The sequence below is a fragment of the Arvicanthis niloticus genome, chromosome 16 (genome assembly GCF_011762505.2).
Source record: "Arvicanthis niloticus isolate mArvNil1 chromosome 16, mArvNil1.pat.X, whole genome shotgun sequence".
Lineage (NCBI taxonomy): Eukaryota > Metazoa > Chordata > Mammalia > Rodentia > Muridae > Arvicanthis > Arvicanthis niloticus.
Window position 1 is genome coordinate 8,610,190 of NC_047673.1, and position 12,753 is coordinate 8,622,942.

Here is a 12,753-nt window from a genome sequence, read left to right on the forward strand (position 1 = left end):
TTAGGTTATTTTCCCCTAACTTTATTTATAAAGAACACAACTCTAACAGAGACAAAAATTCCAACACACTCCAGAGTCCATTAACAACAACAACAACAACAACAGCAGCAACAACAACAACGTCCCAGTTAATGCCTGTCTGTAGCCCACACTGAGGAGTCGCTGGGAACGATGTCTTGGAAAGAGTATCTCACTTAAAACACAGGAAACGACTCGTGATCTGGAGGACACAAAAACTCCCCCACTGCAGAAAGTGACACTTTTAGTCTTCGGCATCGTCAAACTGTCCTGTTTCGAAGACCATCTTCGAGTAATGTGGTATCAGTGGAGGTGGATGGTGCCAACTGGGGTCATATATCATATCTCCTTGTGGCGCACAGCACACCCAAGGTTTAATCTCTTGGGAAATGCTCCCCTGGATGTCATCAGCATCTGCAGACAGTTTCAAAAGAGGGAAAGAGGGAAAGTCAAACTGGTCAGCACAAGAAAAAAAAAGTCTAGGCAACAATCTTACAATTATTTTAATAGTAGACACACACATATGCTCATGCGCATGCACGTGTACACACACACACACACACACACACACACACACACACACCCCTCCTTTCCTGAGGAAATGCAAACAAGTCACTCTGAACAACCCATAAAGGAATACAAAGGAACGGAAGGCAGAGTACTCCCATCTGCAGCCACTCAGCTCAAACACTTTAGGAGAATTTTCTTGTTAAAGCAAATCCAAATGTATAGATTATATTTAATACAGAAAAGAAGCAGAGATCCCAGTCCTGGAACAATGGAGCAGTGGAACACCACCCGACTTCCACACTGCCTGCCTTTAGGGCCGTGTGCAGGGTCTGAGCAGCTCAGGCCCAGCCCCAGATGCTCCCTACCTACCGTAAGGATTCCCTTGGTCCGCTTTCAGCTCCAAGTCCCAGTCCTCGTTAAAAAGCTCGGCAGCCTGTTCCATGGGTGGGCAGGGTGGACCCTCTGACGGCTCCCAGGCATACAGATCCCCATCAGCTTCCTTCTCCACTGCAAAGTCTTCCTCCTCAGAGCCTGGGCCCTCGGCATAGGTAGGAATGTCAGTAGGGATGCTCTGAGCTCCACTGGCTGTGAGCGAACAGACATTTAAAAAACTGATAAACTGGAAGTCTGCTCATATGGTTAGAAAATTTCTTAAAGCCTTTTTCTAAAGAAGCAGTAAAAATCTACAGATGTAGCTCTTTCATTACGTGAGCACTTACTGGAGTATTTAGCTTATATTTTGGAAATGAAGTTGATTGGTTTTTTTCCAAGATGTTTGTCTTAAACAAGGCCACTCAGTACAGTGTAAGGGGCATCTTCAGGTAGTTTACAATGAACCCAAAGGCCTCTGGCAAAGTGTGCTTCTGCTATTTCAGGCCGCGTCCCACTTTTCCTTTTGAAGCCTGTTAGATTCAAGTACACAGAGAAAAACAGAACAGGGCCTGTCCAGTTCCCACTATCTTCCTCCTGAATTCAGGGAAGCCACACAGTAACTCAACAAAGCCTACAGATGGACAATGGACCTCCAAAACTCTGCTGCTGTAGTAATACCAGGTCTGAGGAAAGGAAGGAAGTGGCCGGAAACAGCCATGGCATTAAGATTGTTGTCACAGCTATAAAGCAATTCAGTGGAGAGTACAGAATCTGGAGACAGATTGCCTCAGGTCAGATCGGTTCTGAGCTGACACTGAAGCTACTGATTCCTCAGTAACTTTTAACAGAGATATCACATGCCCTGGCAACTCTACTCGAAACGGTACACCCAAAAGAACTATAAAAAACACTTCAGTCAGAAAAAATGTTCACTGAGGCACCATTGAGTCACCAAATATCATCAGTGAATGAATGATCCACAAAATGCAGAATGGTGGACGTGCTCAGTCTCGTGAGTGATGGATGCTGACACAGGCTGCTACAGGAATGAACCTTGGAAATGTGCCGAGTTCAAGGAAGCAGGGACATGAGGGGCCTTGTGTTGTATAACTTCATTTACTGTCAATTCACACTTGCATGTCCATAACAGGTGAATCGTTAGGGGTGGGAGAAGCTATCAGTAGTTAGGGGCTCAAAACTAAGAGTGGAGAGCGTTTACTCCAGGTACAGGACTTCCTTTTGGTGTCATGAAAACCTAGATGCAGCAGTGACAGTTGTACACAGTGTCACGGAGCTGGATGAAGCACATCATATGCTTTAATATAGTTCAGTGGTAAAGGCAAGTATATAGCTTTTGCTGCATTTTAAGACTTTACTGTGTACCTTAAGTTTCTCATTGGTGAAACAGTCATCAGGTTGTTATGAGTTTATTTAGGGGGAAAAAAAGGAAACAGTTGGATCTGTGCTTGAAAATCAGTGTGCACTTAGCACCTGCTCTGATCATACCCATTCTATGCTCAGGCTGTAGAGAGCAGCACTACCCATTGCAACTTTCCTACAGGCTAGAACAGTACACCACAGAGCTACATAGTGACCAGTGTATTGGGCAGTATCATTAAAGCTCTTCCCAGTCAACCCTAGGAGGTACTATAACCCACTTTAAAGATAAAGACTTATCTAAGGATGAAAAACGCAAGCCCCAGGACTGGAAATTCCTAGCTACGTACACTAGATGCTTTCCACGGTCCCAGTGAAACAGGGTGGTCTGGATCCATGGGCATCGAGTGCCACCTGGAAACTTCCAGACCATTTACTGAGACAATGGGCAAAGAGGGTCAGCTAGCAAGAGAAGATAGACAAGACAGAGGGCCTGTGCTGTTCTCTCTTCAGCTCATCCCACAGCCACCCCAGTCTCTGCTGTCTACTTGCCTAGTCGATCCTCGGCCAGTGCAGTCTCTGTCTCCCGACCAGACAGGTCAGCTGTGGCAAAGCCAGCCTGTGGAAGAAGAAATGATTACCAGGAACTTGGGTGTGTCGGACATGTCACTCTTTGAAGCTCCACACTCTCCATCTCATACTGCCCTGCACACTGTGGAGCCAGCATATGCTTCCGAGGACTCGGCAAGGCCTCAGAGAATGGGGCCTGTGGGCATCACCCAGCAGCACATCTGCATTCTGACCACTGGGATGCCCTCTTGCAGTGGCCAGCTGCCAGTTTTGCTCTCATCCCTGGGCCCTCTTCAGAAGTCTGGGCAGTGCAACTTCTCCAAGCTTACAGACCCCGGAGCCAGATGGGGCAGCTCCCTGGTCTCGTTTGTAAGCTCGGGTGTGTGTGTAAACTCTTTCCTCTAAGTTTATATACACTTCGGCTGCTCTAACTTCATCTCTTCCTTTCTTGGCCAGGATTGATAGTTGTTTCCTGAACCTGCAACTTCTCTGCAAACCTTTGCCTTCTTCAGTTCTCTCTGTCTAACAAGTCCTAGCAGACCACTCCAGTGGTCCATGGGAGAGGCAGCTGAGTTCTCAACACTGGACCGAATACCTGAATCCCCACGGACAACTAGGTAACTTTATGCCCCATTACATCAAAGTTCCCCAGACTTTACTCCCCGAAAGCTCTCTCTGCAGTGGAACCAGCAGTGTCTAGAGCTTGGATGGTCAGGTGGATTTCAGTCCCATCCCTGCCATTCACTCGGGGTGTGACCTCTAGAAACTGCAATGGCTGCTCTGACCCGGCAGAGGTCCTAAGATGAAGGAACACTTAGAAACCATCTAATATGGGTTGGAGGCGTAGCTCACTGGGTAGAGTTTGCCTAGTGCACACAAAGCCCCACATCGATTTTCCAACACCACATAAAGCCAGGCCTGGTGGGCTATATCTGTAATCCCAGCATTTAGGAAGTAGGGGCAGGAGAATCAGAAGTTTAACATCATTCTTGGCCACAGAGTAAGCTCAGCTCCTGGGCTATGTGAGACCCTGTCTCAAAAAATATTACAATAAAAATAAAGCCAACAGTGACAACAAAACCACCTGTTAGACTGCAAGAAGGTAACACTTTTGACTTAAATCCGTTTTAATTTTTTATTTATATATTTTATTTGTAATGTGGATGTACCAGGTGGATCTCCTAAGAGCCAGTTGCAGAGGGCTGAGACACACCTGTTGTGGGTGCTGAGAACCAAGCCAAACTCTGTAAGACCAGCATGGCTGTCTCTCCGGCCTTAACTGCCCCCTTCATCCTGCACATAAACTGACTTACCCTAATTACCATTCATTATCTATCACTCCTGACTCAATTCATCTCCTGTAGTCAGTGATAACCACAGTCCACTGCTGCTCCCGAAGGTGCTGGACCTCTTACTTGAACCTCATCCCCGTCTCCCTACTCCTGCTCACTCTCGGTGTAATCACTCCTCCACTCAAAACCTTCTCGGGCCCTCCACTGCAACGCCATCCATATTGCCTCTCACGGTCCTCTTTCTGTAAGAGGCCTGCTCTCCGACCCAAGCTCCCAGGCCATTTGCCTTGCACTTTCTCATATCCAGCCTTTGCTGGGCCTACCTTCTCACCCAAGAACATCCTTTCCAGCTCCGCCCTGATACATTACTCTCCTATTTTGGAAAAGTAATTTTCTTTGCAAATCTATTGGTACTGTCGCTTCAGGTACCATCAATGATGCTCAAGTAAGCGTTCCATTCATACACCCAATTAGCATAGACGTTGTGCCAGGCACAGGCGTGGCTTCTGCTAATCAGGATGCCTATAGTCAGAAGCTCCCTGTACCGGTGGATGCAGTAAGAGCGGGCCATGGGAAAAGGCTGTATGGCGCTCACTTGAAAACAAGTTTCTGGAAACCCGTGTCACAAGGGGACCTTTCGTTTCATCAAATGGGAAAAAAGTACGGGTGACACCTTGCGTCCAAGGTCAGCTGCACATCCCCACCAGTGGCCAGAGATCCTCAAGGTAAAAAAAAAAAACAACAAAAATCCGTTTCCTCTCCCACCTGACCCAGCCCCCTGCTGCGGGAGCCGGCTCCGGGCAGCCAGCTCTGCGTTCCTTGCATTCACTCCCGCAGAGGCTCCCGAGCAGCCCCGGCGTCCCTCTCCCTCCAGCGGCAGCCACAGCCTAGGGCTCGGGTCTGCGCGCGTTCCCGCGCCCACTGCCGTTACTGGCCAGGCGGTGCGCGCCCTCGCGCGGCCCCGGCGTTTCCCGGGTGAGCGAGCTGTCCACAGCGCGCGAGCCTCACGGCTTCTAGCCCGGGTGGTTACGGATGCCCGCGTCCCCCACCCCTGGCGCTCACCTCCGTGCCGGGGGCCTCCCGCGCACTCGGCTCGCCCGGCCCGGGACCGGAGGCTGCCTGAGGGTCCATGCCCCGCCGCCCACAGCCAGGCTCCCGGGCCGCTCCAGCACGTGACGGCTGACAGGCGCCGGGCGAGCCAATCCGCGCGGCGCTACGACAGAGGGGGCGGGGCGGCGCAGGGCAGCACCAGACGACACGCCCACCTGCCTTGTGCCCGGTCCGCCGGCTCTCCAGATCTTTCTGAGCTCAAGCGCTGGGCTTTAGAGCCTTAGGCCCGACTGGGCACTGAGCCTTCCCAGCCACACTGGGTTTCCCTACTGCAGTGTGAAATGACCCGAGAGCACATAGAGCCCACCCGGGTGTCACACAGTCAGTCTCTGGGCTCCATCACTTTTCACTCTACCCCATCACAGGGTTTTCCAGATCACAGGCTGCACCTGCACTACAGCATCCCTTAATGAGTAATGAGAAACTCAATCTGAAATGATCTGAAATAGCAGCCTGGAGACTTGCCGCTTTGGTTTAATGATCCGTCTTTAAAGTCAATATGCGAGGGCCAGTGGTGGCTCATGCCTTTAATCCCAGCACATTGGAGGCAGAGGCAGGCAGATTTCTGAGTTCAAAGCCAGCCTGGTCTACAGAGTGAGTTTCAGGACAGCCTGGGCTACACCGAGAAAACTTGTCTTGAAAAACAAAAATAAACAAACAACAAAAAGTCAGTCTACTAGGAACTAGGATAAAGGATCAAAACAACATGCCACCACGTAACATAACACGTGGTGGTGCTATGGAACTTGGAGTCAAAACCTGTGCTCCAAGTCAGTAATGTGACTATGTTGAAGAATTCTCCGTTTTCCGTTTTCTTCTCTCCATGATTAATTTGGCTATTTTTACTGGCTTACTAAGTACGGGGAGCTGACCTAACTTGGGACACAGGTTGTAAACACCCCTATCCCCACCCCACCCCCCCAGTTCAAAACAGGCAGTAGAAGCTGACAAAATCTGTCTTTCAACGGACAAAGTCTTACAGTCTATAATCTGGTTATCTCCCCGTTGCCTCAAAAACATAAGTCAGCTTCTAGCTGTAGATAGGACTGTGTGTGTGTGTGTGTGTGTGTGTGTGTGTGTATTTATATGTGAATAACCCAGCTGTAGAGGCAGCCTTCACGGCCTCCCCTCCCCCAGCATGGCCTACACTCTAGTAACAACACACATGTACTTTACATATAAGTTGCTGTACACATAGACATAAATAGTGGGGATGAAAGTTTCCCACCTGGGCCAAGAGTCTATCAAAGCATTACAGGCTCTCGCTGTTGCCTTGGTGGACCTTCACAGGGGAACAGTAAGTTCCTATTGTTGAAGACACCATACACTTTAGACACGGGGCCCAGAGGCCCCTGAGCTGGAACGTTTTCCTCCTTTGGTGTTGGGAACCGCACTAGCCCCACGTTGGGGGCCGAAAATGTTGAGGCCTGAGCTGCCCCACTTTGGGCAGCCAAAAATGTCGGGGCCCTCTCCACTCCAAGCTTGGCGGCCACTGTTTCCCCGGCCCAAGCTGCCGCTCCGGTCTGAGGGTCAGGGTTCAGCAAGAGAGAGAGAGTGAGGACGGACTCGAAGAATGGAGACCAGACAGAGTGTGATTCAATCCCGTTTATTCTTCAGTCTCTCTTCCTAGTCCAAGTCCCAAGTCTTGAGTTCCTAGTTCCTAGTTCCTAGTTGTACTCCTCTTGTTCTCTTCCGAGTGTCTAATGTTTGTTAGTTTTAAGAAAAAGTCCGCAGTTCAGAACAGACCACTCCAGACCACGCGGTTCCAAGGGGAGGAGGTTTATTCAGGAGATAGGGCAAAGGTGGGAGAAGAAGGTGGAAAGGTAAGAGAGAAGAGAAGTAGAGGCTGGCCATGACCACGTGGAGAGAGAGGAAGGTGGGGGAGGGGACAGAGAGGCAAGAGGGTAAGAGAGAGAGTAAAAGAATAAGAGTAAGAGAGAATAAGAGTAAGCGAGTAAGAGAGCGAGGAGGGGGCATGTAGTGAGCCGCTGTTTTCAGTGGCTACACATTTGCATTTTCCAAGATGGCGCTGGCCTCGTGTTTTCCCAGCAGTAAACAATTATTCTGCACAGCTGCTAGGCAGAAAGAGCGCCAAGTCACTGGCCTATCCCGAGGCGTAATATTGGGTGGTGAGCGAACAGCCATTCAGAAGTGAATACGTCACTCTAGGATATATTTAAGCAAGCCGCTTCCGGTTTCTTCGGTTTCTTCCGTCTTTCCGCTTTACCGTGTGGAGTAGTAAAAAGTCCTCGTGGCAGTATACCCGATTACGGCCTCCTGTCCTTATTCGCGGACGAAAAGGGATTTGGGGGGCGCTCGTTACAGGGGCAAGCAGCCCCTTTTATAGTGGATAAGGCCTACCTGGCGGTTGCCAGGTAACTGGGGAGGTGGAGTTTAGACAGAATACTAACAATGTCTACTCCTACTCCTAGTGTCTGAATCTCTGTTACTCCAAATTGTTCTCTACTCTCCTGTCTGCCTCTTGCCTTTTATATGTCTCATTTCTAAGCCATGCCTCTAAGTCACACCTTTAATCATGCCCTTAGGTCTTGTCTCTAAATCTGATCTCTAAGTCACACTCTTAAGTCACATACATTTAATCTCACACACCTTTAATCTCACACACCTTTAATCTCACACACCTTTAATCTCACACACCCAAGGAAAGTCCTGGGTATCCAAAGCAAGATGTTATCAGAGTGTGCTCAGCTGTTGTAGGCTATTGTAATCCAAGTCTCATGTCAGGGTATATGGCTCAAGATGGCTGCAAAGCTGATAGCCGCTTTCTGCTGAAAGTCGGCCCCCAACACTTTGGATGCTTGCATAGCATCTCCTGGATCATGAAAGCATCCAAAGGCGGAAAAGAACAGATGGTTCTACCTAGCTATGATGCCTATGAACCACAACAATGACCAGCACCACACAATAACCCTCACGGAGCAGCGGTAGTGTGTATACCTTGGCAGTAAGCAACAGCTTTCTAATGGGACCTAAGACCACTCAACAAGAGGGAAGTCATGCTCAGGACCAGAAACCCAGCCCAGTGCTCAGTGTTAGTGAAGTCACGGCTCTTGGAAGAAAAGCAACAACCGCCACTTTATTAAACCATCATGATACTTAACTACACTCGAAATATTTGTCCTCATACCCACAGAAAAGTACAGGGTCAGCCCTCATCAAGGAAACAGATGGAGATCATTACAGAAAACCACAACCAATCAAAGTGCAGAGTTGTGGAGCCCAGTCCCCACAATGCATCTACAACACAACTTCCACACCTCAGGCTCAGAGACCACTGCAGAAGAGGGAGTGGAAACAGTGTAGGAGCCAAAGAAATGGAGTTTCCTGTGAGACTGTGTCTCTTAGGAGTGTCGGGGAGGCCACAGCTAAAAAGTTTCACCAACATGACCACTAAACATGCTAACTGGGTGGGAGGAGCTCAAAGCCTCAGCCCTGCAGGCAACTGAGGATTGCTGAGAGAGGGAGAAATGGTCTTCCCCAAGGAAGAGGACCGTTGGTTATCCAGTACCCAGTGGTTGGTTATCCAGTACCCAGTGGTTGGTTATCCAGTACCCAGTGGTTGGTTATCCAGTACCCAGTGGTCTGCCCTGGAAGCGTAGATACACATACAAGTAACAGTGTATAGACTGAGAAGATTGCATTTAGGTGCACATTCTCATACACACACACACACACACACACACACACACATACACACACACACACACACACACGTACGTTCACACACACAATACATTCATACAGATTTACACACATTCACACACATGTTCACACATACAGTTCACACACACATAACACATTCACACACATGTACACACACATTTCTCACGCGTACACACATTCACACACACATGCACAGGCACACACACACACACGACTAACCTGTTACCCTGGGAGATACTTGCTTGCCTCTGCATGATGACCATTGCTAAAGCAGCTTGGGGAAAGGCTTGGGCTAAGGAATCAGAAATACTCACTTACCTTCTGATTTTATTTTAAACAGGAGTCTTGCTGTACAGCCCAAGTTCAATTAGATGCCTGGCTCTTCCTGTCTGCCTCAGCTTTCCAGGCGCTGGGATTACAAGTGTAAGCCACCACACTCTGACTGAAAGAGAAATCCACACCGAATTATAAGAAGCTTTAAAAATAGCACGCACTGCCGTGACTTAGAAACTACAAATCCATCTTCCCAGACAAGACATGCTTACACAATGTACTTGCTCCTTTTTGAACAACATAATTTTCCTGAAAAAAAAAAAAAAGACTAAAAAGTTGGATAGTTTTCCTGTAAACTAAAAAGGATGCAATGTCTTCTACAAGGACAGAAGGCCTTTTGCATCTTGTATGTGTGAGCAGATACCCAAGCCAGCGCCTCTGTAGCAGTTTAATGAGGACACAGATGCAAGTTAATACAAGAAGTGGAGACTGACAGTTGGCCAGTCCCCTGCCTCAGTCAACATTTAGTGACATTAGCCACCCTTGAATTCTGGTTTAGTCACTTCTCTTCCTATTCTCTTTTTGCTCTTTAGAATAATTTAAATTTATTTATTTATTTATTTATTTATTTATTTATTTATTTAATGTGTGAGTACTCTACCTGTGCATACACCTGCATGCCAGAAGAGGGCGTCAGATCCCATCATAGATGATTGTGAGCCACCATGTGGTTGCTGGGAATTGAATTCAGGATGTTAGGAAGAGCAGACAATGCTTTTAACCGCTGAGCCATCTCTCAGGCCCCCTTATTTAGAATCTTAATCCAATTACATTTCAGGGTACTTTGGAGACCAACAATTTCAAAGAATATATTCTAAGAAGCCAATTTCCAATGTGGGCAAATTATATGTCTACCTACTATGTACAAAGAAGCTATGCACATTCACAGCAAGTTACGCCATACAGCTGGTCGTCGTCGTCTGAGGCACGAGGTCTCACAATATTAGCCAAGCTTTCTCAGACTCCTGGATTTAAACAATTCTGATGCTGCCATCTACCAAGTAGCTGGTATCTGAGACTGAAGGCGCACGTCACGGTGTGACTCCATGTGACTATGTTTAATAAGTCATTTTGGTTTCTTTTTGTGGTAGCAGTTCGTTCTGTAGTTCAGGCTGGCCTGAAACTATCTTATTTAGGCTGGCCTTGAACTCACAAAAATCCCCCTGCCTCAGCCTCTCTAGTGCTGGAATAGGTGTGAGCATGGCAGCCATAAGTTTCGGAATTCTTACTGAAGGGGGAAGGGCAGCCAAGTGTTGACCCACAAATGCAGTGGGCGTAACTGTGATTGTGATATGATCTCAACTCTGTAAAACACATCCCATGTGATATCACAGCTCTTTTCTTCTCTATGGACTACGGTGATCAACAGCAATGAACGGTTTTTACTGTTCATAAAAAGAAACATCAGGGGCTGGAGAGATGGCTCAGCGGTTAAGAACACTGACTGCTCATCCAGAGGTCCTGGGTTCAATTCCCAGCAACCACATGGTGGCTCACAACCATCTGTAATGGGATCTGATGCCCTCTTCTGGTGTGTCTGAAGACAGCTACAGTGTACTCATATACATTAAATCACAATACATAAAATACATTTAATACATAAAATAAATAAGTTAAAAAAAAAAGAAAGAAAAAAAGAAATGCCCCCCTTAGGTTCTTTTTCAAAAGACAAATACATTCCAAATGAGTTTTTAATTAAAGTCTTAAAACTTTTCCTAAAGAGAATGAAATACAAATGAATCATCTTACATATATGTGGTTTCAGGTACAGTCTTTTCAAAAAACATGGCTGTCCAGGGTCGTTGAGTGAACGAGCTCCTGAGCTTCAACTACAACGCTGGCAGTCCAGAGCGATTCAGTCCTAGCTTCTGGCACCCATAGAGCACCTAAAGACATATGGTGTGGCATGTATATATATTCATGTATGTGGACATGTGTATGTTTCTGTTTGTGTGTGGACGTGTGTCTACGTTTATGAAGCGGATTTGGTACCATAGTCATGTGAGGAGAGTAGAGCCTACGCCTCCCTCTGCCGGGGTTCTTTGTTGGGGTTCTGTCATCTGAAAATGTAGCTCATAGATATCTCTGTACTATAGCTTCTCTAAGAAATACAGTTGTTTCTGAAAACACAGTTGCTAAAGGCGTAGAAACTAACGTGAGGAAAGAGCTCTGACCCGCTGGAGATGCGCTGTGGCTAGCGCTGGCAACTGTGAAGCCATGGCATGTCTGGCTGCTCACCCTGGTCTCCTGCAGTTTTCAGAGGTCTGTGCACCGAGGATGAAGAGCTCTAGACGTGTAACCTAGCATGGCTCATGCCTGTCACTTCAGTACTCAATACTCGGTCCCCATGAGTCCACAGGCTCGATGGGAAAGATGGCTCGGCATTGGATTTTGTTGAACACACTCCACAATTCATATGGCAGCCCAGTGCTGACATCTCATGGGACCATGCCGGACCAGGAAGTATTCCTGCGTATTCTCTGTTTCCTAGCCCGGTAAAGAAGGGACTAAGCTACACGTGCATCTAGCTACATAAAGCTTCCGTGCTGCAGTGTGCTAAGATGTGTCTATAGTGAATAAAATAAAAACATTAATGCATTACTGACATAATTTTGCATTTTTGTAGAGGGGTCACATTCCACACTGATTCCTCCTCCTGACCCTTGACCTTTTTGTGGGAAATAGAAGGAAAGAAGAGTCCCCTCACATTCCATGAAGGGGGAAGGACCCCCTGAACAGCGCCAGACTTTGTTCTTAGCTAGGCCTGCCTTCTACAGGCGTTGTTCAGCAGGGCCTAACACATTGCTTTGGCCAAAGTCTAACACCCAACCCTAGGCCATTTCCTCGTTCTGCCCCAACTGGGAGGAGGAGCTGGGGAGCACTTGGGAGGCCTTTACCTGGGATACCTGGAGGGTAACTCCAGGGTCACATTCTGACCCTGTAGGAGGGTAAACACTGTTCTGATATTCACATACTAAAAATGCCTTCCTTATATGGAGTGTGTGTGCAGGGACAGCGGCCTTCCTTATATGGAGTGTGTGTGCAGGGTACAAAGATCTGCCCTCTGACTGGAGATTAAATCACTGGTTATACATCCTGCACATTGCCCAGGTGAGAGCCCTAAAAAAAATGACTTGGCATACAAAGAACTGTAAGCAAATTCACCTCACCTCATCTCAGCAGTGTCCTTGGCATGTGCCCCCCCCCCCCATGCTGCTCCCGCCTGAGTTCTCTTACAAGGACTAGTCCCTGACAGTTACACTCATTCCCTACCTGCATTCCTTGAAAACGCCTTTTAGAAATCACCCTAACTTGAATGTCCATTGGTTCCCTGCTAGGACTCCTAAACAGGCAGAGTTCAGTGTGCGGCCCGGATCTCTCTGTATCCATTTGACAGAATGAGGAGCCCTCCGGTCGTTCATGCATCCACTGGTGTCTTGACCTCACCGGCATAGCATGAACAACTTCACCGAGCCGCGCTCACCTC

The 12,753-nt window shown here is 47.8% G+C and overlaps 1 protein-coding gene across 1 annotated transcript; it reads right to left on the minus strand.

The window, feature by feature from the left end:
* Window positions 1–5,357, minus strand: Coprs (coordinator of PRMT5 and differentiation stimulator). Its single transcript, XM_034520241.2, has 4 exons — window positions 5,202–5,357; window positions 2,830–2,896; window positions 898–1,113; window positions 1–432 (listed from the first exon to the last, which is right to left on the minus strand). Exons 1-4 carry the CDS (start codon window positions 5,268–5,270, stop codon window positions 263–265), a joined length of 522 nt encoding a protein of 173 aa, XP_034376132.1. The 5' UTR covers window positions 5,271–5,357; the 3' UTR covers window positions 1–262.
* Between the last annotated feature and the right edge of the window lie 7,396 nt (window positions 5,358–12,753).